Source organism: Anolis carolinensis, chromosome 1, assembly GCF_035594765.1.
Source record: "Anolis carolinensis isolate JA03-04 chromosome 1, rAnoCar3.1.pri, whole genome shotgun sequence".
In the NCBI taxonomy this organism is placed as follows: Eukaryota; Metazoa; Chordata; class Lepidosauria; order Squamata; family Dactyloidae; genus Anolis; species Anolis carolinensis.
This window is the reverse complement of record NC_085841.1, coordinates 156,001,599-156,028,700: the sequence shown is the minus strand read 5'-3', so window position 1 is coordinate 156,028,700 and position 27,102 is coordinate 156,001,599. Positions and strand designations below refer to the sequence as shown.

Here is a 27,102-nt window from a genome sequence, read left to right as displayed (position 1 = left end):
ACCAAACTTCGCACACAGACCCAACATGGCCAACTGTAAATACTAGCAGTTTTTTTTTTTGGGGGGGGGGGGGGGGGTTGAACCAAGATTTTTGGGAGTTGTAGTTCACCCACATCCTCATGCATTTTCTAATGGGAGCATTGATAAAAAAAGGGAACGACTGAGTTTTTTTTCTACACCCTAGCATAACATATGATCAAACTATTATTTCCTAACATTCAAAAACAAACAAGGCCCTTTTCAAATAACGCGCACACCGCCGGATACCCAAGCTAGTAATTATAAAGATGTTGCATAGCAACAGGTTCAGGAAAGAATCTGGTGGCCCCACTGGTAAACATTTCCCAGAATGACGAGGAGCCATTGGATTTGGTCAGTTGACCAATTCCCAACTGTAGTATTGCCTAGCCCACATTTTATTTACTTTTTTAAAACACTTGATTAGAAAGGAATGTTGGTGTATCACTTTTGTGAGACAGGAAGAACAGAAATCATCCTTTAATCTTAATAAAACAGAGGCATTTTTTACACTGATTTTTATTATACATCTTGCAGTTCATGTTGGGTTAAATGTCCTGAAATTAAAATTAAAAGACAATGAGAAGAGTGCAATGCCTTGGCAGTGTTATTAAGAATATGTATCAAAATGTACCTGAAAATACTTAACACAAAGTTGCTGCCCTCTCAACTCATAGCTTTTTTTATCCAACTTCATCATGATGGGTTTTGTGTCAAGAGGGGTTCTGCATTCTATGCCCATTTTCTTTCAAGACTGTAATTCCTACCAAAGCACTGTCAACATTCTTTGTGCCATGCAATGAAAAGCATTCTTAAAAATACGCTAGAAAAGCGATTCTGGAGATTTCCATTGTAATTTTTCTGCTTTATTTGCAGCAATAATACTAAAAGATATAGCAGTTTTTCTATGTCTTATAGTTCTTGTGTGCAATAGTGAAGTGAGAAGAGGATGCTGAGGTGTCCTTTACTGCCATGTAATTACTAGCTCCTTCCATGGCTGGCTGGCGCTGCCACAGATAAACAACAATAATGCTTATCCTGTAGAAGTTGCACATTATAGCTAAATTATACCACTATGGGGTAATTATTATCAAAAAATATAACTCCCTTGACATCATATCCTGACTATAGAATTCAGTATTTGAAAATCAAAACAGCAAAGATCTAACAATTAGATGTAATGACGTAATGCATTTTGATAACATAAAGTATACTTGAAAACAACATTTGTATCTATTTTGAAAATCAGTCAGTTTGATCTTCTCTTCTATTTGGATTTTATGCAGAGCAATATGTAACAAAATAGGCAGCATTACTTTCTTAGAAAGTATATTATCAAGCAAAATTTGATATGGATTATTTCCTTTAGCTACGAATCACATGGTGTTGTAACAAATTCCAAGGCTTACCATGAGACATTAAGTATCAAGACATTACAACAATTGTTGCCTCTTATTCAGGCATTTCTCGATATCATCAAGAACTTGGAGAGCTGCCTTTGGTATTCGAGTTCCTGGGCCAAATATATTGGAGACACCAGAATCATACAGGAAGTCATAATCCTATTAAGAGAGAAAAAGATAACACGTGAAAATCATGTTAATTCAAGTTATGTAGAATACATTGTACAAGATCAGAATACGCGTGACAATGGAAGCATCAAACTGAAACTTAGATGTTCATATTGGTTCCATTATATACTAGGCTTGATGATGCTGGGATCAAGAACATGGAGTTGTATAGCATAAGACAGACAAACAGACCAAATTTAAGTTTATATATACACTCACCACCAACAGGTTATATGGCACGAACGAATTATCTTAGAACAACATTGTATATTTTGATAAGAAATGGTATACGGTACCTGAGGTGGGATGACACCTCCACACATGACCAGTATATCTGGGCGGCCGAGGGCACTCAGCTCTTTGATGAGTTCTGGAACAAGTGTTTTGTGACCAGCAGCTAGAGTACTCACACCAACACAATGCACATCAGCATCTACAGCCTGCTGGGCCACTTCATGAGGTGTCTAAGCAGGAAAAGCAAATGAAGTATTAAAGTATATGAGAAGAGAATATATAACATATTATACCAAGTTTGCTTCACTTTTCACAGAAAAAAAATAATGCTAAAACATTTCACATGTCCCCTTGACATTCACTACTGAAAACTGCTTCTGGCATTTATTTTAATAACTACAGGTGTTTAGACCCAGATCCTTGAATATTTGACTGTATCACAAAGAGAACAGAGTTTTCCCACTGAGTGTGTCTTTTCCAGTTCAGGAATAATGTAAAAAATCTAAAACATATATACTAATTGCTACACTGCATTTGGTAGAAACGGAAAGAAAACGTACATATCCAAAAGAGGCTTTCGTTCCAGTTATTCTACCAACGTTTTGATATAAACATCTAGGAAAGTGTAAAGCTCTATTTGCCCATTCCTTATCTCGGTTCAGAGATTTCTGTAGGAAGTAACCACATGGGTCTTTTATCCACCTGCTTTACGTTAAGGAAATTGTGATTTTTGCTTGTTGCTTTTAGGTTACATTAAGCTATGAATAAGCCAGAAAGCAAACGAGCACAGTCCTCTTGCATGAACAAATCAATTAGATCTCACTCTTCCTAAGAGAAAGTTTGGTAACATTCAATCTTATCATTAGAATACATCATGACCAAAGAAGTTGTGACTAAACTGTCAAGTTAGGACAGAGGAAATTAGCTTCAAATTTTCCCACTCAAATTCTCGCCCATGAAAGATGTTGTACCAGTCATATGCTTTAAATGAATCCTTTATTTGTTTGTTTGTCTATATGCCACCTTTCTCCCACAGTGGGACCCAAGATGGCTTAAAAAACAAGTTAAAATTATACATTACACAATATAAACATAATTAAAATCATATAGTATATTTTAAAATAAATTTAAAGCATACATTAAAGTATACAGTATATAAAATAGGTAAAAGGTAAAGGTTTCCCCCTGACGTTAAGTCCAGTCATGTCTGACATTGGGGGTTGGTGCTCATCTCCATTTCTAAGCTGAAGAGCCGGCGTTGTCCGTAGACACCTCCAAGGTCATGTGGCCGGCATGACTGCATGGAGCGCCATTACCTTCCCGCTGGAATGGTACTTATTGAGCTACTCACATTTGCATGTTTTTGAACTGCTAGGTTGGCAGAAGCTGTTTGAACCTGGGACCTTTCAGTCTGCATATAAAATATGGCCCAATAAAAAGCCACCCTTGCTTATACATTAAAAATCCCAATTAAATGAATATGTATTCACCTATTTCATAAGATGGTTGTGAGGATAAAGGAGGATAAGACAAAGTACACTACTTTGAGTTAAGGTAATTAAGAATAAATTCCCAGATGTAGGGCACTATATTGCAATTGTCTTAATATCTAAGATTCTGAATCAGGGAGAACAATTACACTATGTAACACAATTTTTGTTCCTGGGTTATAAACATTATTTCCTAATTGGTTCTATCATAAAACATGGAAAAACTTTGTTTTTGCAGGACATTCTGTAGCACATTTTGCTATAGTTTTTCAAGGAATATTTCATAAGAGTCTCAACCAATTCAACATATTTTGTGGCAGCCACAAAAACAAAGTTTCTGGAGTATAACAACTACTTTCAAAGTACATACTACACAATTAAACAAAAAATAACACTTTCAAACCGGAACAGATTTTTTTTCCAAATTGTTACATAGTGTTATGGATGCAAGGAATACCCATACAGGATCAAATCCAATCACTACTCTCAGCTAGAACCAATGAAACTTACACAAGTGTTAATCAACCAAGTTCTCATTAACTCATTGGCTCAACCCTAATTGCAACTAAAAATTGGATTTAGGCCACAGAGTGAAGTGCAACCACAATATAAACAGACTACAACAAAGCTTAGCATTTAATTAGGAAATAGCAACCATTTTCCCAAACGTCACAGATGAAACAAAAATTTTTCCCTCTTTGAAATTATGCTTATGAAAAGCTAACTCTTAAGTAACTAAATCTCATGAAATCGGTGCTTAAAACAAAGATAAAAACAACTTATTTAAACTTGAGGATGGATGCAGAGCTAATTAAAAGGATAAATGTACCTGGAACAGTGGACTTATATCAACATCAAATCCAAGATCTGCAAATCCCGTAGCAATCACTTTGGCTCCTCTGTCGTGGCCATCCTGCCCCATTTTAGCAACAAGAAGACGTGGTCTACGACCTTCACATTCCATAAATGTGTTGACTCTGAGTTTTAAAATATTTGGACATATTTTTTCTTGCAGCACTGAGTACCATCACAAAACAGTATTTTGCGAGGTGTCACTAGAACAAAAAATCTTCTATTTCAAATATCTTATACGCATTTGAATTCTGCAAGCAAGGTGTGAACTGACACACCATATGATAACATATAGCCTTTTTCTTACACATATATACATACTTCTGTTATTTAACTTAGACTGCATAAAATAAACTGAGTGTGGAAGGACAACAAACACACACTTCAATATTAAATGATTTCACCAAAATCTTAAATCCTGAGATTTTTTTTACTACAGTCAAAATGTCAATTACATTCTTGGAAGTAATTTTGTTTCTTTTAATATTTGGAAAAATCATGTATAAATACAGGTGTGCCTCAGCTGAATAAGTATATGTGTTCCTTGGCATTAGACCTTTTGCAGATGTAGTACCAGAAGGAAAATAATATAGTAATAAAAAGGATAGATTCCTAAACCTATGTCTTCCCCCCTCCCGAAAAGAACAGTTCAACATACTTTTTCATACTTCCTATTTAAAACTGACAATATGAACATGTGAAATTAAATAACAAGGTCAAGCAAGCCTTGTAAAAGAAAAGACAAACATTGTGAACCACCTGAGTTTCTCCTGAAATTGTCTTTTTCTTTCACTGAATGAGAACATAAAATAGAAGCCACAGGAAAAGCAGGAGACACTTTCCAAATGGTCAGTGGATGATTGTTTTATTTCAAAAAAGACCCAATGCATTTGTCTACATACATTCCAATGGTTCTATTCAGGGGCTACATGAAACATTAAAATAAACCTAAGTATGGTTTTTTTTAAAAAAAATTCTATAATAATACACACATAATACATCATAATGAATATAATTCTAATCTTTGCAATAGACCTCAAATCTTGGGCTACAGAAAACTAAATCATCATCACAACACAATTCTATTTAAAAATAGAGGGGATTTTGAAATTGAAATCTTGCTTCCTGGAGGACTAAATGAAAAACATGATCTCCTCCCAGTACTATTTCACTCTAGCCCAGCTATATGTTATGTTCTGGAAAACTATCTCCCCCTTATTTCCTGACCATCTGCAATCATAACAAAACTTTCAGTCACATTCTTGTGTTTTTTTTCTGCCCAGCAAGCAGAATTACATACTCAGCTTCAGGGATTTATGCAGTTAGATTTTATACAGACTTTAAACAGCATACAAAGATGAGAGTGAAACTATTATGATGTAGTGTGTGGTTTATTATATAATTATGTCTTGTTCTCTTAACTTTATTCCTAAATTCATATTTATATGTTTTTATGTAACTTCTGAAGAAAGGAACTGAAATCTATAATAGCTGAAAACAAAACATTTGGCACAGAAATGTACCTTAGGATAAATCTCATGTAGGGACAGAGAATAGCTTTAAACAGAATTAGATTTGAGCAACTTATTTCTATGGTAAGAACAGGACGACTTCAAAAAATGCCTTATCACAAAAGAGCATGCATCTGTGGCGCACCAGCCATAGAGGATATTGGCCATTTTTTTTTAATTGTTGTATATGCCAAGGTGGGATCTCAATATTTACAATCGCTTTTGGTCAGAACAACCAACTGGGACCAAATTGTCAAACTGTCTTATTTTCTTTCTGGGGAGAATCTACACTTAGTCCACTGCATAGCCACATTCATTATAAAAGCCGCTAACCTGAGAGATCTCTTCATCTCACAAAACGGGGTCCCTTGTCATAGCAATGAACTTATCTAAATTCTCCGACTGACTCTTTTACACTCTTCGCTCTACTCCCCCTGCTTTCATCTTATAATTTAACCCCATTTTACCAAATTTATTATTTAATTAAGTTTTATCATGTTTAAAATTATTTTAGTTATCTGTTACAGGTGTTTTAGCATAGTGATCAATGTCTATTTGTCTGCGCATTTTTGTTTTTGTCTTCTATTGCTGATATGGTCAGTGGACTAACCAATAAACAGATCTATCTATCTAGACAGCTAGAACAAGTTGGGCTTTTTCCAAAACAAAAACAGCCACCCACTGAGCACTTGAAGACATGACTATCATTTTTTCTGTATCTGTGGGTGGTTTTTTTTTTAAAGGAACCTGCACAAGAAAAGGTTTGCATTTTGATGGCCAAATTTATAGATCTTTTTTCAACATTTGGGGAAAGGTAGTGACCCAGACGTATCTGGTTTTTGTTCATGCTCAGTAGGGGATTCTGGAAGGAAGTGCTTTTTACTCTCCCTGATGTAGGTGAGTAAGTGCACATATAATAGGATCAGCTAGACCAGTAGTGTTTTGGTCTCAGCTCCCAGAATCCCTTCCCATTGGATAAACTGGTTAGGGCTTTTTGGAGATGGTTTGGAGGGCCACAGATTTGACACCTCTGAGCTAAAGAATACACTTTCCTGCAAAAACATTGCATTGTTTATTTCAAACACAGTACTGCAACTTGAAATTAAAACTCTATTTTTCTCTAGCCCTCTTTCATTGACCTCCTATTGTTGAGGCTGCTAAAAATGTCCGGAAAGAAATGAGGAGGAAAAGGGGGATCTGAGTAGATATCAAAATGGTTTGTAAAAAGGAGCTGAATATTTGCTAACTGAAGTAGGCTTGGATCATAACTATTTGAAATGGAAAATGGCTTAAGTAACAAAGATGGAATAATCTATGAAGTGTTTTTAAAAATACACAAAATTAATGCAAATTTTCATCATAGCATTTTCCAGCTTTAATTTGGCTTCAGAAAGCTTGCAAGAATATTTTAAAACACAAATAGCATTGGCTCATGTAATGGCAAAAAGAGGATTGCAGTTTCTCCAATCAAGAAACACAAAAGTAGGTATTATGTAAGAGATTTTAGAATTTTAATATAAAGTGCATACCTTACCTATTAATTACTCGAACAATTTCATCACTCTCCCCAAATTCCTGACGGTAAGCACCACTCACCATGCGATCACTAGCTCTATGCTCACCAAATACCTTTTTCATTGCATTTGTTATTTCACCAACTGTACATCTAAAGATAAATTCAAACAAAAAACCTTTCATTATAGGAAACTAGAATATTGCAACATACTGCAATGGATTTCTATAAATTCAAATACAGTGTTCCCTCGCTACTTCGTGGTTCACTTTTTGCTTCCTCACTGTTTCACGGATTTTCAATTAATATTAATGTACACATTTATTGCAGTATTTTGGCTGTTTCGTGGGTTTTTGCGGTGTGCAAAGGGTTTTGGAAGGGGGGAAATTGAGAAATAAAGGGAGTGGGGAGGGTAGGGAAGGGTTGGAAATAAAAGGGTTATATAGCTTCCATTCTTCTCTGCCATGTACTGTATATTATAGTAAAGTACAGACTACATTGTAGTAAGTGGTCTGTGGTTTGTTACTCCACGCATAGAATAAATATAGTATCCCTACTTCGCAGACTTATTGCGGGTGGTCCTGGAACATAACCCCCACGATAAGTGAGGGAACACTATACATAGTCGTTTACTTGTAGAAGCCTCCATTTTAGCACAGGGCGATTGACTAGTCAGTTACCTTAATTCAAATAGGAAGCCCTTTATTTGCAGAATACATCTTGATTTTGTAAGCATTTCATTAGTTTATCAATCCTATTGACTAAGCTGCCAGGGTTATTGTTCTTAGAAGAAACAGTAAATTCATTTGGGTTTCTGTTAATAGCATATATACGAGAGCAGCCTAGGTTTTGCTAGAGTTTAGAAGCAGAGAATGTGAAAACTGAAGAGCCACCACTGAAAGAAATATCTCTGCACACCTTTGTGTTAACATGTAACAGAGGATACCATCAAGAAATCAGCCTGAAACCAAGAGTATATGTTTTCCTGAGGATGAAAAGATCTAACTTTTCACTTTTTAATTACTAACAAAGGTAAGTGAGCTGACTGCCTCTTGAACATTGGTTTGCTCTTTGGAATATAGGGAAATGTAAGCTGTAATCAGGGCCGGCCGGACATATTTTTTTATATAAAGCGGGGAGGGGAAATTGCGCCCCCCCCCGCCTCCTGCGCCCCGCCGGCGGGCCCCGCCTCCCGCGCCCTGGCCCCGCCTCTCACGCAGTGTGAGAGGCGGGGCCAGGGCGTGGGGGCGGGGCCAGGGTTGGCCCCGCCTCCCGCACAGCTCAGCTTACCAGTCTGGCCTTTTCCAGGGGGCCAGACTGCAGCAAAGGTCCTTGCAGGCCACGGCCGCGGCCTGCAAGGACCTTTGCTGCAGTCTGGCCCCCTGGAAAAGGCCAGACTGGCAAGCTGAGCTGCGCGGGAGGCGGGGCCAACCCTGGCCCCGCCCCCCACGCAGCTCATCCTGGCCCCGCCTCTCACGCAGCGTGAGAGGCGGGGCCAGGGCGCGCAGGCCGGGAGGCGAGGCTCCGCCCAGACGGGGCCTTGCCTCCCTTCCAGCGCGCTCTGGCCTTTTCCAGGGGGCCAGACTGCAGCAAAGGTCCTTGCAGGCCGCGATTGTGGCCCGCAAGGACCTTTGCTGCAGTCTGGCCCCCTGGAAAAGGCCAGGCCGGCGAGGCTGAGCTGCGCGGGAGCCTCCCGTGCAGCTCACCCTGACCCCGCCTCTCACGCAGCGTGGGAGGCGGGGCCAGGGCGCCTGACGCCGCCCCCCCCCGGGCCTGCGCCCGAGACGGCAGCCTCACGTGGCCTCCGTGTTGGGCCGGCCCTGGCTGTAATCCAAAACTCTCTGCATGGGGGCAACTACAGATAGGAGCACTCTTTGGTGTGTGACAATTTCATTTCACAGCAAGTTTTGAAAAGACTCCATAACACAAACTAAGCTGCACTGAAACCAGAGCAAGTGAAAACTATTTTGAGGGATGTTTCAATTAAGGCAAGGAAAGAAGCCTGAGATACAAGAGAGTACAAAGGGATTACAAGTCCCATGAACATAGATCTAAGGCTGTTTCTGACTTCCTTTTCTCTTAATGTACTCATTGAAGTTTTACATTTATTTATGTACTGCCTTCTACTTTCAGACTGGGCTTTATTACTCTCTAAGATAAAACTGAAAGGCAGTGTAGAATGGTTCCTAGCTAAACAGAGAGTAAAAATAGGTTCTAGCGTTTCTTAAACAATCACTACGCCACCCTTTCATTAATTAGCTATCAATTTAACAAAAGATGGTCCCACAAAAGCAGTACATAGTCTACAACAAATACTAAAGTTACTGGTAAATGTATTATATGTTCTACACACCTGGCACGTGCTGCTTCTACTGCTAGGGCCAGCAGGTTGCCTTGGCTGGTGGCTGCACAATCTGTCAGGGCGGCAAGACAACTCTGGGCTGCTGCTTCATCTCTACTAGCTTTCACCTTTAGGAAAGAGAAGTACAAAATAAAACAAGAGGTAGATACCTACAATGATAATTCCATGAAAGCTGAAGGAGCAATTTACAACAATTTACAGGACTGCGACGCACAGCAGATTCATCCCGTGCATTATGTTCTTCCCTCTGAGTATTTTTGATTATGAAATCTCATTTTGAAATTGCTTTGGCCTGGCTGTGCATCAATATTGTAAGTCTTCTTAATGCACCTCTGGTATTTAGCAACAATTTAAACAAAACTGAAATAAAGCTTTCAAAGATCAACAGTATATATTTTGTTCATCTGATAAATATTTTACAATCAGGTCTAAAAGGAAGATGAACACTCAGCATTATATATTTATCTTTAGAGACTGAGCCCCCCTCCCGCCCCCAAGCACTTGTTTACAAAACTCCACAGTCTACCTCAGACTACTTGGTGTTCCACAACAGATCTTTACTTCCTTTTTACTTGACTATGTTCTGTGTGAATCTGCTCTAGAGTCTTCTGAACAGCTTTTGAAAATGTGTGTGTGTGTGTGTGTGGGGGGGGGGTGTCACTCCTCTCTGGGATCCATGTACAGAAACAATTTAATCAGAAGAAAAACTGCATTGCATTTTACCTTCAAGATTATTCTAAAACTTACCCTTTTCAGTTTCTCAATTTGTTTGTTGCGAACTGAAGTGTTATCAATTGCTAAAACTTCAACGGTCTCTTCTTTTTCTAACTGGTACTTATTTACTCCAACAATTACTTCAGAACCTGTGTATTTCCAAAACATTCAAATAATAGAATATTCAAAATCTTCTGGAATCACATTATTGTGAAAAGGCAGAATATTAATGTGTGCTAATAATAACCAAACTTTTAAAAATATTATTCTGTTTCCATCATCACACATAACCAGTTTTCTCTTCTATGTCTGTATTCTTTCACACACTTTATTCAAACTATAAATATCCAATTACTTAGATTCAGGCCATCATCTATGTAAAAACACCAATGTTATTGAATTTAGTGCCTAGAACAGGCATGGGCAAACTAAGGCCTGGGGGCCAGATGTGGCCCACTGAGCGCCTACCTCAGGCCCTCCTCATTTCCCCTGTACTCTTAGCATAAGGATGTCTGCCATATTCTTAATGCAGAAAGGATGGGGGAGGAAGGCATGCAGTAGCTGAGAGCCCTCTGGAGCGCTCTCAGTAACCGTGTGTCTCGCCCTCCCAGCCTAAGGAAGGTGCAAGTGGCCCTGTACTTATGCCGGGAGGATGGCTCAAGGAAGGCACACAGAGATTGAGAGCCCTTCAGAGCACTCTCGGATGTTGCCTGTCTCGCCCTTCTCCCAGCATAATACTGACAGGGCAGCCCGAAGATCAAGGGAGGAATACTGGAGAGGAGGATCAGGGCAATCGCCTCATGTCTGTTTTCCTCCCGGCATAAGGATGGGTTGAGCATCCCTGTCCTTATGCTAGGAGGGCAACCTAAGGATAACCCGGGCCCTTGCCCCATCCTCTCCTGGTCCCTCCCTTCCTCAGGCCCTCTCCCACCCAGACCTGTCCCACCCAGTGTGTGCTCGGCCGCCCTCCCACCTGGCCCGGCCTGGCTCTCCTGGCCGAGTCCACAATGCAGCCCCAAGGCAAAAAAGTTTGCCCATGCCTGGCCTTGGAAGCTATACCTAAATGTCAGAATTAATTACAGTAATTAAATTGGTGTGGATTATTTTCAAAAGGACCACTAATCAAGTAAGCATTACCCATGTCAGCTATTTTGGAGACCTAATAATTTCCAAAATAAGTCCAACTTGATGATAGAAAAAATTTACTGAAAAGTACAGTAGAGGCTGTCCTCTTCACAGTTTCTCATTCATTGAGGGGTAGAAATGAATTACCCCTCTAGTTCTTGGTTCATAAGGGAATGGCCTTAAGTAACAGGACAGTCCTTCTCATTAGCTAAAGCTCAACTCCCTTCTCTCCCAGGTGCCTTGCTAACTGGATGTATATTCTGCATGCTGCCCGTGAATACTACTTATCTTTCATCCTATGATCTTTCAGCCTCTTTGCTAAACTATATTTAAATAGTTTCACATTATTGTAGATCATAATAAATTAGGGGTGAATTAAGTTCAATTTTTTTTTATTTCATCTCAAAAAACCTAAGTGGTAGGTATAGAGGTAAAGATGGTTTCCTGCAGATGTGTCTAACACATGTCAGTTATATGGCTTCATCCATTTAGAAATAATATATGCATGCTTTGAAGTTCGCCTACAGTTTTTGTGTATTTCAGAAGGTAGTGCTGGATTTTGATCTTAATTCTATACATTTTTTCAATACACTTGTATATGTGTTATATGGTATGTAGTTGTACATTCAGCCTAATATATATAATCTATTTATTTATATCAAGAGTAGGTCTCTACAGTCACCTACGGATGTACACTTGGAAGGCAATCATACTTGGCTGCGAGTGATATCCTATGACTGAATGATGAATGAATTTATTTATATATACACAGATTTCTCTCATTTCCTGTTGTCTCACCCCCATTCTTAACTATACATCATTTGTAAGTCAAATCTTTGTAACTCAGGGACTGCCTATATACACAAACACACACACACACACACACACAAAATACCTGGCAAACACAATACCGAGTAATATAAACTTACTATATGGACATTGGCCAGGATGCAAAGAAATGGCCAAAAGATTTAAAGCATTTCTAACCTCTCCTCCTTTCTGAATAGCAACAAATTATTAACTGTTTTTGAAACTGCTTCCACTTTTAAAGAATGTTTATTATGCAACAAGGGATGCTGTCTGAGATACACCAGGCTCTCTGGGCACACTAACCACATTGCACAGCTACTGTTCTCTCTATTGCGTCTAGCTCAGAGAATCCTAGGAATTAAATTCCTACCAAGGAATGTATTTCTGACATTTTAAAATACCACTTTTGTCAGCAAGCACTGTTAAAATTCAATTGCTGATCAACATTTTAAAAATTTTAATTGAATTAATCTTGGAATAAGGGAATGAAAGTAAAGAGTAATTGGGACAAAAGTCCGAGCGTGCATACTCCAGATATTTCAGTGAGAGACGCTTGTCTAAAGAGGTACAAAAAGGCAGCCCTCTGGAGGACATTCGACCTTCCTTCACTTTCCTTACCAGAATCAATCCTGGCTTGCCTTCGAGCAGCACACTCTTCAATGCGAAGTTTTGGTATTCCTTCAGCTACAGCTTTGGCCATTCCACCCATTTCTTCAATCTCATCAATGAGCTATAAGACAGCAAATTCTGGATATTGTTAATGACCATAAATATAAGTCTGTTGTTCTGTGATAAAAAATTAAATCAATGCAAAACTTTCTAGTTCCATTACATTCAAAGCAACTAGTTACTAAAAAGGAAAAAAAAATCTGAAAGACTTGATGTTTCGGAAATATTAATCCAGCACCACCCCCATAACAGGCATTCCTATACTGGCTACAATAAAAAATATGTGATAGATATGATTCAGGTCTATGGTGTAGAAATCGTTTCCTTTCTTGATTATATGAATATTATTATATATCTAAAGGCTTGAGGGTCATGTCTGAAACCCCCTTGGATCCCAAGAAGTCAAACACATTTTTACAAAAAACAAAACAAAACAAAACAAAAAAAACCCTTATCTCAAACTGCTCTCTTAGGACCAAGTATAGCAACATGTCCCTAAAAGTTGTTTTCATGATTTCTGGGTGGGGTGTAGCACACTACATGAAGCCCTGACTTATTTCTAGACTTATTTTGCAAGGCTGCACAAAGTTATTAACCTTTTCATTCTCTGTGCCCCATCTACATCAGATTAATAACTGACCTTTAATGCAGCTTCATATACATCATTGGTGAGAGATTCCATTAGAAATGAACCACCCCATGGATCTGCAACTTTAGGAATGCCAGATTCTTCTTGTATTATAATTTGGGTATTCCTGGCAATTCGAGCACTTTTCACAGTTGGTAATCCCAAAGCTTCATCAAAGGAATTTGTATGCAAGGACTGAGTGCCTCCAAATACAGCAGCCATTGCCTCAATTGCTGTGCGGATAATATTATTATAAGGATCCTAGCAAATACAAATTGAAAACATTTGTAAAGCATAGAGATTATACAATGCACCATACACTGCTCTGAAATGTATTGAATCGACAATAGTACATGTGAAAAAAGATCTTGGAGTCTTAGTGGACAAAAAGTTAAACATGAGCCAAAAGTGTGATGCAGCAGCTAAAAAAGCCCTTCTATTCTGCTTTAGTCAGACCTCACCCAGGAATACTGTGTCCAGCTCTGGGCACCACAATTCAAGAGAGATATTAACAAGCTGGAAGGTGTCCAGAGGAAGGCAACTAAAATGATCGAAGGTCTGGAGACCATGCCTTATAAGGAGCGGCTTAGAGAGCAAGTTATGTTTAGCCTGCAGAAGAGAAGGTTTAGAGGAGACTTGATCGCTATGTATCGCTATCGCTATGTGAAAGGATGTCATAAGGAAGGGAGAGCAGACTGCCCTGGAAACTAGGACTTGGAGCAATGGGTTCAAATGACAGGAAAGGATATTCCACCTGAACATTAGGAAAAACCTCCTGATGATAAGAGCTGTTCAACAGTGGAACTCTCTGCCTTGGAGTGCGGTGAAAGTTCCTTCCTTGGAGGCTTTTAAACAGGCTAGATTGCCACCTTTTGGGGGTGCTCTGATTGTGCTTTTCTTGCATGGCAGGGGGTTGGACTAGACGGCCCATGCAGTCTCTTCCAATTCTATGATTCTATGAGTCTGGTGTTTGTTTGATGCCTGTCATGTCCAAAAAGTTTCAGCAGAATTAGAAATGGAAAAACGTTCTTCCAAGAGTAGTTTGGAAAGTTCTGTTCCTGAGACAGATTAAATTTAGTTGGTTATGGTTATACTTTGTTTGCCCAAGCAATCATTTGACTCTTCTTGCAGTCACTTGCACTCTTCAAAAATCTGGGTTGGGAAGCAACTCAGAACCAATTCTTGGTGAACATAAGTTGCTAAGCAAGTCAGTGATACCTTCATCCTCTACTGCCTCTACTCATCTACACTGTCCTCACCAAGCATCCTCACCAGTAATGGTGGACGAACTGAGAGAAAGCCTTCCCCTGGAAGGGGGGGATGCTATATCAGGAGATACAGCCTTTCAAATTGTCTGGATTCAAGCAATATATGGCTTTGTAGGTCATAACCCCACACTGACCTGCTCAGTCAATGACCATCCAGAAGTCTGACAATGAGCTCTGAGGAGAAGCGATTTGCTGTCCTTGGGCTGAAACATTCTCTCTATTAAGTGAGCCCAGAGGCGCCTCCCAGCTCTCAGCTTAGCTATTTCCATGTAGAAGTTCATACCAATTCCCCAAAAGAATGATAACCTGCAACAAAAGCACAGAGGATCTTACCTGAGTAGAACAAACAAATGATACTGTGGACTTCATGCTGTCTGAAAAATGACAAAAGCTTTTCAAACAAAATAAAAAGAACCATCCTTGTTATTTTTGGATTAGGAACAATCATTGGATTTTCTGAAATATGGTGAATAAGCAGTATCTGACTCTGTCAGACTTCTTTCTTGGTAGCATGCACAATTAATTTGCCATGCCACGGAGAAAGGAAGATGGAAACTAGAATTATCCAGCTATTGTTACTTCTAAGTCTTGATAGGGTTAAAAGCCAGCTAATGTCTGTACAAATGCAGTTGCATTAGCTTTCATTTTTTTAATGAGAGATTCCAAATAGAACCACTTGAAGAACATGTCAGTCTTCTTAGATATTCAAAATCCTAGAACAGCAGTTCTTAAACAGCAACAAAAAACACTACAATGACAGAATGGAGAGAAACAGTAGAACCAGAACATATTCACAAACTATTCAATTGACAGTGGGTTAAACAGAGGGAATAGTTTCCTGGCAGAATACACGTTTTATAACACTAATTAACACCCCAAACTCTCTCCCCTCCTGCCCCCCAGTGTACCATCTTCTTTTTGGATCCCAGTCAGCATCAGATTATATCCTAATCATTCTCTGCCATTCATACATTATTCACTCATTTTGCCTTTAGGCAACACCTTTCTTCCTGCCTGTATTCACTAATGATAATTATGAGAACCGAACATGTCACCTCATCACCATATCCACAGGTTTTGTATTTATATTGCTGTTTACAAATACCACCTGCTCATTCACAGCAATAAAGGTCTGCTTCTAGGCACTCAACCCAAAAGCACTGCTTTACAACTCAACTCCATGTCTCTGATGTAGTAGACATCTATGAAAGCTCATGCTTTCAACTTCCTTCTCTCTGTCTATAAGAGCAAGAAGCCAAAAGCATACAAATTACAATACGCATGCTACAATCACTCAGGTCAAAGGATGCTGAAACTGTTCAGTTTATTTCCCCTATTTAACAACAGCAGTCAAATCTTGCACCAACTGTAACTTTATATAAAAGGAACAGCACGTATCAGAAATTGCTCCATATATATTATGAGTGTGTGTGAGTGTGTATATATAGAGAGAGGGGGCAAGAGTAGAAACTAAAAGTTTATACTCTTCAGGTGTGGCATAGCTGGGTTATCGAAATGTCTTACCGTATATACTTGAGTATAAGCCGATCCTAATATAAGCCGAGGCACCTAATTTTACCACAAAAACTGGGGAAACTTATTGACTCGATTATAAGCCGAGGGTGGGAAATGCAGCAGCTACTGGTAAATTTCAAAATAAAAATAGATACCAATAAAATTACATTAATTGAGGCACCAAGTTAAATATTTTTGAATATTTACCATATTTCAAAGAAAAACTGTAAACTAGCTCTGTAAGTGGAAAAGTAGGGTCAACAAAAACAGTATGGTATTAACAATAACTTAACAACAACAACAACAACCACAACAACAATAAAACTTCATTTGTACCCCACCCTATCTCCTCATGGAGACTCAGGCCAGCTTCCAACATAGTAACAGGCAACATTCAATGGCTATATAAACAATGCAGAGATAGATATAGAATACAATTATATATACTAATTTCACATATACATTTTCCCCTGAAATGCTTGCAAATCCTCTCTATATATGTGCATTTCCCTCCTGCATCTATCTAAAAATCTCTATATGTGTGTGTGTGCATTTCCCCTGTAGTATTTCCAAGCCCTATATATCTATATTCATATATATCTAGCTAGACATCTCTTTATATATACATAATTATATCTGCATATGATTTGCAAAGACTTGCAAACACATGAGGCAAAAATTCATATATAAAAATAATGTATACACATGGATACAGATATACAGGTACATGTATAAAGAATTTGCAAAGACTTGCAAACATATGGGGGGAAATTCATATATAAAATTAATATATATAGAGATACAAATATTTAGGTACATAAGGCTTGCAAAGGCTTGCAAGGGGAAGTGCCTACATATAGCAGAGATTAACAAATATTTCAGGGGAAAATGCTTTTATAAGATTAATGGGTATATATATATTCTTCTTCCTGACTTGCAAGGGCTGATTTTCCTTTTCAAAACATTCCCTTGGTTAAGAGCGAGGGAGGCTTTGCAAAAGTAAACACTGATAAGGGAGGGTAAGATGAGCGATAAATATGTCATATACTGCAAGCAAAGGCTCCAGGGTCTGCTGCCGGCTTGACCTTGACCCGATTATAAGCAGGGGGAGGCTTTTTCAGAATGAAAAATGACCATTTTACTATGAAAGTGGATTCCAAATATCAAGGTAATAACAATGCATTTATTTATTCACTTTTCTCTTGGTTAACTATCTTTTAACCTATTTGGATTTTTATAAACTCGTTAAGAGCCATCCTGCTATTTCAGGCCAACCAGTTAGTAGATTAAGATCTTCCAGGGAGGTCCTGCTCTCAGCCCCATCAGCCTCACAGGTGCGACGAGGGACAGGGCCTTCTTGGTGGTGGCCCAGCAGCTGTGGAACTCCCTTCTGAGTGAGATCAGGTTGGCTCCCTCCCTCCTGACCTTTAGGAAACAGCTAAAGACTGGCTGTGGAACCAGGCGTTCGGCCCATCATAGGAATATTTAAAGTTAAAGTTGAAAGTGCAGTGATCCAGGACTGTTTACGGACAATGGCTATGTCTTTGTGTTATATATAATGTTATTTTATTGTGTTGTGTTTAATTATGTTTACAGTTTTATTAGAGGGGGTCAACTTTGATGTTTTATGCTGTTTTTATCGAGAGCATTGAATTGTTGCCAATGCTGTAAACCGCCCTGCGTCCCCTTTGGGGTTGAAAAGGGCGATATATAAACACTGCAAATAAATAAATAAATATCCTATCTAATATATTGTTTCTTGTAGTATCCAAAACAGATGTCCCAGGCCCCTTCTACACTGTCATATAAAATCCAGATTATCTGATCTAAAATAGATTATATGACAGTGGATTATCTGCTTTGATAAACTGGATTATATGGTAATATAGACGGGGCCAAGGCCGGGTACAGCCAAAGAGTTGCCACCAAAGTGAGGAGAGGGAAATGGGCTGGTGTTTCTTTCAGGTTGGACTGGATGGATTGGATGGACTACAGTGAGAATTTTGACCATCTGTTGACAGCCTACTTTAAAAGAAGCAGACACCTTCTGCATTCACCACAGGGCAGGAAAGCGCTAAAGACTTATCGATAGCTGATGCTATTTAGTTGAGCAGGTGTTACAAAAATTCAGAAGTGGTGGACAGAGATATTACACTGACTTATCTATAAATTGACCCAGTATTTTGGATTGATTTTTTGGGCATAATTCTTTTGACTTATGCATAAGTATTGCATGTACTCATGGATAAGTCAACCTCATGTATAAATTGAGGACAGGTTTGGGGACCAAAATTATGGATTCTGATATGACCCATGTTTAAGTTAAGGATCATTTCACAGAGAGGGGAAAAGCAACAGTGCTGTCTCAGGCTGCTATTGTCATTTCCCCGCCTAGGTATTCAAATAGCCAGGAGTAGTTTCATGGCAGAGAGAACAGAGCCACTGTTGCTTCTTTTAGGTTCTCTCAATAATAACTAAGTTCTTGCATTTTGCCACTCAGAGAAGGGGAATAGCTCCTTTTTTGTAAGTTACAATACAGTACTCACATTGCCCCATGGATGCAACTATCATATATTTATGGGATCAAAACAGACAAGCATCTTTAAAAATTTAATAGGACTGGCAGCACCTATACTGAAGGACAGAATGGCTAGTACAGAAGTACCATTAACAGAGTCTTAATCACAACACTTATTTGTTTTATCTAATATACAATGTAATACCAGAACCTCTGTAAACTACTTTATCTTGAAACTAAAAATTTCCCCTAGAAGTTGAATTAGCATACCTTGGTGCAAACTCATCAATGGTGAGACCAGCCTGAAGTCCAGTTCTACAGTACTCCAAGCCATCAGCCACAGTATAAGCTAATTCCAAAATAGCATCAGCTCCAGCCTCCTGCATATGGTATCCACTGATAGAAATCGAATTAAATTTGGGCATGTGCTACAAGAAAAGAAGTATATTATAAGAATACTGAATACATCAGTGTAACATATATGGTAATAATTAACATGTATTAATTAAGGAGACAATACCTTTGATGTATATTGGAAGATATCAGCAATTATCCTCATGGATGGTTCTGGTGGGAAAATGTATGTATTTCGAACCATGAATTCCTTCAGTATATCATTCTGTATCGTCCCTGTCAGCTTGGATTGAGGTACTCCTTGTTCTTCCCCAGCAACAATGAAATTAGCTAAAATGGGAATTACTGCCCCGTTCATTGTCATTGAAACAGACATTTTCTCCAAAGGAATTCCATCAAAAAGTATCTTAGTGTCTTCAACGGTATCAATGGCAACTCCAGCCATTCCAACATCACCACGTACTCGAGGGTTGTCTGAATCATAACCACGATGAGTTGCCAGATCAAAAGCAACTGATAAACCTTGCTGGCCAGCTAGATCATATAAAGAGATAAATAAGGGTTTCAGTAAACAAAACAATAATTGAGCCTGCAACTTACATTTTTGGATAATCGATTAATTATTCCTGGATTCGTGTCCTTGAAATGATGATACCATATTATACTCCTGTAAAAACTGATTTCATGTTGAGAGAAGCCTCCCCCCAGGATAATAATATATCTGTGCATCCCCCGGGTAACATCTTTGTAGACAGCTGATTCTCTCACACCAGAAGCGACTTGCAGTATGCAACCAACCAAACAACCCTTTTCAGGACCAACTGTGGAAATATGTATACATGGAGGGAAGGCTTCATATGGATTTTGATATAAGTTGTGGCTAAGTCAATGATTGTTCTACAGAGGGAGGAAGGAAACAACATCACCTCGGGGGGGGGGGGGCAGCCACTTCTGGTTGTTAATGTCATGTCCCACCCAAGCATTAAAGAAAGCCAGAAGTGGTGCCAAAATGAAGAAAGTAGAGGGGTTAGCACATCTTTTAGGATTTCAAAGGACTGACAAAGCTTTCACTTTTCACCACTCTACTCAGTCCCCATCTACACTGACTGACTTTCAAACCAGAATTAAAGAAAGTGTTTCACTACTCAGATTTTTTTATCGTGTCAGAAGCGACTTGAGAGCATACTGCAAGTCCCTTCTAGTGTGAGAGAATTGGCCGTCTACAGAGACGTTGTCCAGGAGACGCCCGGATGTGTTAGCTGGGAGGCTTCTCTCGTGTCCCTGCAAGCTAGAGCTGACAGACGGGAGCTCACCCCATCTCACGGATTTGAACCAGCAATCTTCAGGTCAGCAGTTCAGCCGGCACAAAGGTTTAACTCATTGCGCAACTCCATGCTGCCCAGATGATTACATAGGAAATTATGGAGGCCTGCATAGTGATTAGATTACACAAATCACAGAGCACTGATGTGCATTAAGGGCTTTCTTTCTCACACTTTTACAGAAGTTTGTTGGCTTCTCACCAAAGTTTGAACTGCATTAAAGGGTCGGTGTAGAAGGGGCCTCAGAGAAGGGGATGGTACCTTTTTGATAAGAGTTAATGTATAGTATTCATAGTGACCTGTGGTTAAGTTGATCCAGGGTTTTTGGGTCAACTTTTTTGACTAAAATATCTAGACTTATACATTAGGATACAGAGTTAACTGTCATTCTAAGAAATACCTTATGACTAAATTCCAGCAAAAAAAAAAAAGGTATTAAAAAGAATGGATGGAAATTTCCTTCAAAAATCACACCCAAGAAAACATGGTCAGGTGTCACAATTATGTCTGAGCCACCATGCTGGTTCCAAATATCCATGTCTGCTCATAACTTAAACAGAGAACAAACTATGGATTTTTGTTTGAGATTTGTTTACCATATCATCCAATCTCAGGTGTTCTGGATAATTTCTTTCTTGCAATAGGTAGGAGGAAAAAAATGAAGGACAAACTCTAGGTTATTTCTCTGATTTGTTTGAAGAGAAATATGTTCAAGTGCCAGGCACCAATTTGAATGCCCATGGATTCTTTAGTTGTTCAGGCATTAGATGCCAGCCTATTGACTTGTCCTTGATAATCCAAAATTCCACTAAATCCCGTTTTGTTGTAGATTTATAAAACGAGGCCCTACTCAAATAACATCATTTCCCTAATAAATGATGATGGTATATATTAAAATTATTTCCAAGAGATTATTTCTATGCAGAGTTGCATATCTAATGCTGCTGATTCCATAAACTGAAAAATGCCTAACTCTTCATACTGTCAGCTGTCAAAGTAGCACAAAAGTATGATGTAACAAAATAACAGCAGCACATTAACAGCAGACAAATCCAATTAAACCCAATTATTAATAATTTCTAGATTAAATATCTTCTTAAAAACTTCTATTGACTTTTAGCAGCACCAACACTATGTATATAGATGATTCCAACTAATTCATTAGCCACAGATTAAATAATTTGATTGAACACTTTGAGAATTATTATTATTATTAACTGCATTTCTATACCGCTTTTCTCACCCCTGGGGGGATTCAAAGCAGTTTACAACATAATAAATGGCAAAATTCAATGCCTTACAAATATATAAAAGTATATCACATATCTAAATAAAATACATACAACTGTAGATTAAAAACCATTAAAACTATAAAAACATCAAACAAAAATATATGCATAAAACATGCCATTACAGCAATTAACATAGATCCCTTCCCTTTCCCCATCTCCCTCTCCAGAGTTTCACCCTTTCTTTAGGAGCCCCCAGATGGCGTAGTAGACTAATTGACTTGAAGCTTGGGTTGCTGACCTAAAAGCTGCCAGGTTCGAATCCCACCTGGGGAGAGTGCGAATGAGCTCCCTCTATCAGCTCCAGCTCCATGCAGGGACATGAGAGAAGCCTCCCACAAGGATGGTAAAAACATCAAAACGTCCGGGCATTCCCTGCGCAACATCCTTGCAGATGGCCAATTCTCTGTCTCCAGAAGTGACTCAAGTTGTTCCTGACACACAAAAAAAACCCCTTTCTTTATATATCCTCCCTGCTCCCCCAGGGAGCAAGATGGTGGAGGCCCTCGATGGCTGGGGCCCCCATAGGCATGGTCCTTTTATGCCCCAGCCTCTGGAGGCAGGCAGGTGTTCTTGCTGGGCCTGGCTTTGCAGAGTCACAGGGCCAGGGCCTCAGTTCTGCGAGGAGTGAGTTCCAGGAGCTGAGCCAGAGACAATAAAGAAAATAAAGGCTGCCTCTTTCCACAAAGCCCATGGTGATGGTACCTTCACTCCCTTGATAGTCCTCTATGGCCAAAACCTTCTTAACAAAACGTAAAAGACAATACTATGTATGTTTAGTCAAAATCTCCTTAAGTTTAGGAAGGCTCAGAAAGCAACCTTTCATCATACTGCACCATTACAACTTTATCATTTGAATGATTATCACGAATAGTGGTGCAATTTACTTCCAAATATATACACAGGTGACTGCAATCACAGTAATGCATGAAATACATAATCACATGAACTAGATAATATTACCGACTCTCATTTAGAATTGTAGCTTACCCCTGATGTTGTCCTTGTAGAATTTGTTACTTTCCTCCACAGTACTGAAGCCAGCATATTGGCGGATGGTCCAAGGCCTATAGGTATACATGGTAGGGTAAGGACCACGAGTGAAGGGCTTTAGTCCAGGTAATTCCTCAGGAAGGTCTTTTGTGTCTCTTGCTGAATAAAGAGGTTTAATGGAAATTCCCTCTGGAGTGTGCCACATCAACTCCCCTGGGTCCTTCCCTTTTAGCTGTGTTTTGGCCATTGCAGCCCATCCTGGATGTAGTTCATGCAGCGAGCGCTGAATGTGTTCTCGGTGCTGTGATCCCGCTTCTTTCTTGTAACAGAAGGGCCAGATGCGAAGAATCCCATTCTTGCTTCTAAACATTTTCTACTGTAGCAGTTTCTTTAAGACACAGTCTGTGGTCTTAGAAATGAAGAGAAGAACATAATCTGGATTAGTGTCAGTAAAGAGGAGGGAAGTTTTCATTTTTACGAACCTTTTCTCAGAAAACTGACTAATGCAACAATCTTTGTAGAATGTATACTAGAAAGAGGAAGAGTTTGAAGTTACAAGCATGTTCTTCCTAACTTTAGTCTTAAACACTCAATAATGAAATAGCTGTTTTCTACAAAGTTTTGTGAAACTCTTTGTGAACTGTCTAGGGAGCATAAATGTTCAGGGTTTTGAGGGCTGCTGATTACAATATGAATGAAAGGATTTGAGGGGAATACATCCTTGATTCACTGCGGATGAATGCCCCCCTCCCAGCAAAACAAAAGCAGAGAGAAGTTGATGTGCCCTCCCAAACTTCTGAAATCATTAAGAACATCTACCATTTCCAGGACCTTGGAGAATTTCCATCTTGTTTGACAAGCTGGACTATGTCCACAGAAGAGTAACCAGGATGATCCAAAGTTTGGAAATTAATTATATGAGGTATTAGGGAATGGGAGAAGTGTGAAGGTGCATCTGCATTGTAGAATTAATGCAGTTTGATATCACTTTAACTGCTCAATGCTATGAAATTATGGGAGTTGCAATTTTATAATATCTTTAACCTTCTCTGCCAATCCCAGCATTTCAGATCCCAGCATTTCATAGTACTGAGTAATGGCGGTCAAACTGGTATCAAACAGCAAGAGGTGGCATGATCCTCATCTTTACATATCTGAAGGGATTCCATATAGAAGAAGTGAGCTTGTCTTCTGCTGAGTTAAAAAGCAGAACAGAAACTGAAGGATTCAAGTGACGAGAAAATACATTCCATCTGGGAGATACTGCTTTACTGTTCCACAGTAGAACAAACTTCTTGATGAGTGATGGGCTCTTTCTTTTCAGCTCTTTCAACAAATATTGGCTGGTTGTCTCATAGGGGTGTCTTAGCTGTGTATCTCTGCATGGCAGAGGGTTTGGTCCTTGTGGTGCCTTGCAAGTCTATGATTTTATGATATGAGAGATTTCCGGGATGAGGTGAATCGGCTGCTCTAGTGGTGCAAGGGCCATAATTTGGTTCTTAATATCAATAAGACGAAGGATCTTATAGTGGACTAGAGAAAGAATAGATCAGAAATTCAGCCTTTGGTTATAAATGGAAATCGAGTGGGACGGGTGGCCAGCTTTAAGTTCTATACTGCGGCTTTGGTTAAGAGGCCCTAGCAGATTGTATTATTGGAGACTTTTAAGGAACCAACAATTGAATGAAAAACTGCTGGTGACTTTCTACTGCTGTGCTATAGAGAGTGTTCTAACCTATTGTATCTGCATATGGTTTGCTAATTACACAGTGGCAAATTAGGAAAGCACTCCAGAGGGTTACCACTACTGCCCAAAGAATTATGGGTTGCCCTCTCCCCTCATTGGAAGAACTTTATAATTTCTGCTGCCTTAAGAAAACTCAAAATATTCTTAAGGATCCATCTCACCCTGGATTTTTTTTATTACCATCTGGCAGATGGTACAGGATCATAAAAACCAGGACAAATAGGCTGATCACTGCATCACACTTGCAGTCCCGTCCCCCCATTTTATGGGCAGCCACTATAAATTTACTGAGAGTCATGACTGCCATCAGAGGACTTTCAATTATCATCCCCCCCCCCCCCCCCAAACCAAACTACAGAGCAATCGTGAAATTGGACAGATCTGTAATCACGGGATTAAATCATGAATTTAGCCAAAGTAGCGATAGGGACCCGTTATTTTGGCTTAAAACCACTTGCAATGAGGTCCGTGACAGGCCCTGTTCTGTTTCAGAGTTGCCATGGTGAAAAGGGGCGTTCTGATGGGCAGTCCTTAGCAGCAATCTGTCATCCCTTTTTACAGAAGTGCACAATAATTGGTTTTAAACTGGAATTTGTTAAATACCGTTTACATTTAATCCTGTTTCAATGCTCTATATTTGTATATTTTAAATGGTTATGATGATGCTTTTATGTTAAGTCGATTTGAATCCCCTTCGGGGGAGATAAAGCGGGGTATAAAAAATATATTAACTCCTTCCCTTTGCAAATGTCTTATTTAAAAATTATTAATGACAGCTATTGTGTAATAGAGGCATTGTACTATAGAGAACAGGCAGTTTTCCTTTGCTGGTTTGTTCTAATTATAATATTGTACTGAGCAGAGAGCTGTCATCCCTTTTTATAGAAATGCATTATTACTTCCTCCTAGAGAAAGAAGTGGCTTGAAACAGCATCCCTATCTCAAGATTATTTGGCAGTGAGGACTCATATAATCCTGGGATGAGATCCTGGGATGAGATCCTTGGGCCTGTCGGGAAGGACCCTGTATTGAACTGTATAGTTTCACACCAATGTGGCACAAAGGGTTGTGCAAGAGCGATTAGAATGCAGTAGAATGGATGGTTTGTTTTTTGTAATTTGTTTATATATAATGTGATTGGGGGTGGCATTTAATTTTGATGTGCTATGGCAGTAAAGTAATTCTAATCCGAATAAAGAGTCAAAACCTCTGGAAAGCTACACTCATGACAGCTACTTGCGCTAAACACTATGGTAGGTCAAATGTGGTCAGCAACACTGGGGCTGCATAAAATCCACACTGAACTGGATCATATAATACAATAATATTAAAACTTTATTTGTAACCTGCCCTATCTCCCTGAGGGGACTCAGGGTGGTTTCATCCCATATTTTAATGCCTTTTAGCTGCTAGATTAGTTATGTGGTAAATGTTTATGGTGTGTTATATATTGTGTGTTATATAAGTTGTAAATTTTGACAATTTTTCACTACTTTTTGGATTTGTTATTATAAGTTTTATATTGTGATTGTTCTTATTGTTTTTGAGTTTACCGTTTTTGTTTGTTTGTTATTGGCATTGGTTATTCTTTTGCCTCCTATGGGGAGATAGGGTGGGTTCCAACAGAAAAGGGGGCAAGCATTCAATGCCAAAGATGAACAATAACCAATAAACAACCAAACTAAAACCAATAAACAAAACAATTAAGAACTTATTACAACAAAACAAGATATTCCAGTAGCTAAATACAACGAAATCAATGGCAGTGTGGACTCAGATAACCCAGTTCAAAGCAGATATTGTGGACTATCTGCCTGGGTTTATGGCTGTGTGCAAGGGCCCAAAGAAAACCCCTCTCCCTCTGAATCAGTGGTTCTCAACCCGTGGGTCCCTAGATGTTTTGGCCTCTCAGAAAAACTAACCGCTGGTAAACTGGCCAGGATTTCTGGGAGTTGTAGGTTGAAACATCTGGAGACCCACAGGTTGAGAACCACTGCTCTGAATTCTGGAAGTAAACCGTTTCTGAAAACCCATATGCTCTCAGGGCCTAATGCTTGAAACATTAAGAACCAATCATGGAGGCGAATCCAGTGGGGATATAGGTCCCTTCCACACAGCCATATAACCCAGAGTATTGCGGCAGAATAACCCACAATATTTGCTTGAACAGGGGTATCTGAGTCCACACTGTCATATATTCCAGTTCAACGCAGATAGTGTGGTATTTTATTCAGCTGTGTGGAAGGGGCCTCGGTTTTGCAAAGGCTCTCCCAGGTTTAAAAGCTCCAATCATGGACTTCAACTCCCACAATTCCTAACAGCTGGTAAGCTGGCTGGGATTTCTGGAAGTTGAAGTCCAAAACACCTGTAGGACCGAAGTTTGACCATGCCTGCTCTCTCCGTATGTTTTTGACTCACAGGATTCCTGTGCACAGGCGCCTAAACCCCAGGAAGAGCCACGGCTTCGGGCGACATCCCCCAGCTGCTTTTGGCCTGCAATTCCTCCTTGTGAGGCAGACCGGACGGAAGTGGGGCGAGCCAGCAGGAGCCCTACAGCTGCCCAGGCCGGAAGTGCTCCCGGAAGTGGGGGCGTGCTGGC

The 27,102-nt window shown here is 39.4% G+C and overlaps 1 protein-coding gene across 1 annotated transcript; it reads right to left on the bottom strand.

Annotated features, from left to right (window-relative positions):
* Positions 1-482: 482 nt before the first annotated feature.
* mmut (methylmalonyl-CoA mutase) lies at positions 483-27,093 on the bottom strand. Its single transcript, XM_003215370.4, has 14 exons — positions 26,922-27,093; positions 22,754-23,165; positions 19,319-19,686; positions 19,069-19,226; positions 14,900-15,071; positions 13,510-13,758; positions 12,819-12,930; positions 10,299-10,414; positions 9,543-9,658; positions 7,211-7,342; positions 4,143-4,290; positions 1,886-2,053; positions 1,428-1,580; positions 483-575 (listed from the first exon to the last, which is right to left on the bottom strand). The coding sequence occupies exons 2-13, from the start codon at positions 23,124-23,126 to the stop codon at positions 1,452-1,454; spliced, it is 2,241 nt and encodes a 746-aa protein (XP_003215418.1). The 5' UTR covers positions 23,127-23,165; positions 26,922-27,093; the 3' UTR covers positions 483-575; positions 1,428-1,451.
* Positions 27,094-27,102: the final 9 nt, after the last annotated feature.

Excerpts from the sequence above, each read along its gene's own strand:
- mmut (XM_003215370.4), bottom strand. The coding sequence starts at position 23,126 with ATGTTTAGAAGCAAGAATGGGATTCTTCGCATCTGGCCCTTCTGTTAC. Across the intron at positions 13,759-14,899 it reads GATGGTCATTGACTGAGCAG|GATCCTTATAATAATATTAT; the intron begins GTCAGTGTGGGG and ends TGTATTTGCTAG. Across the intron at positions 4,291-7,210 it reads ATTGTTCGAGTAATTAATAG|AGTCAACACATTTATGGAAT; the intron begins GTAAGGTATGCA and ends TTTAAAACTCAG.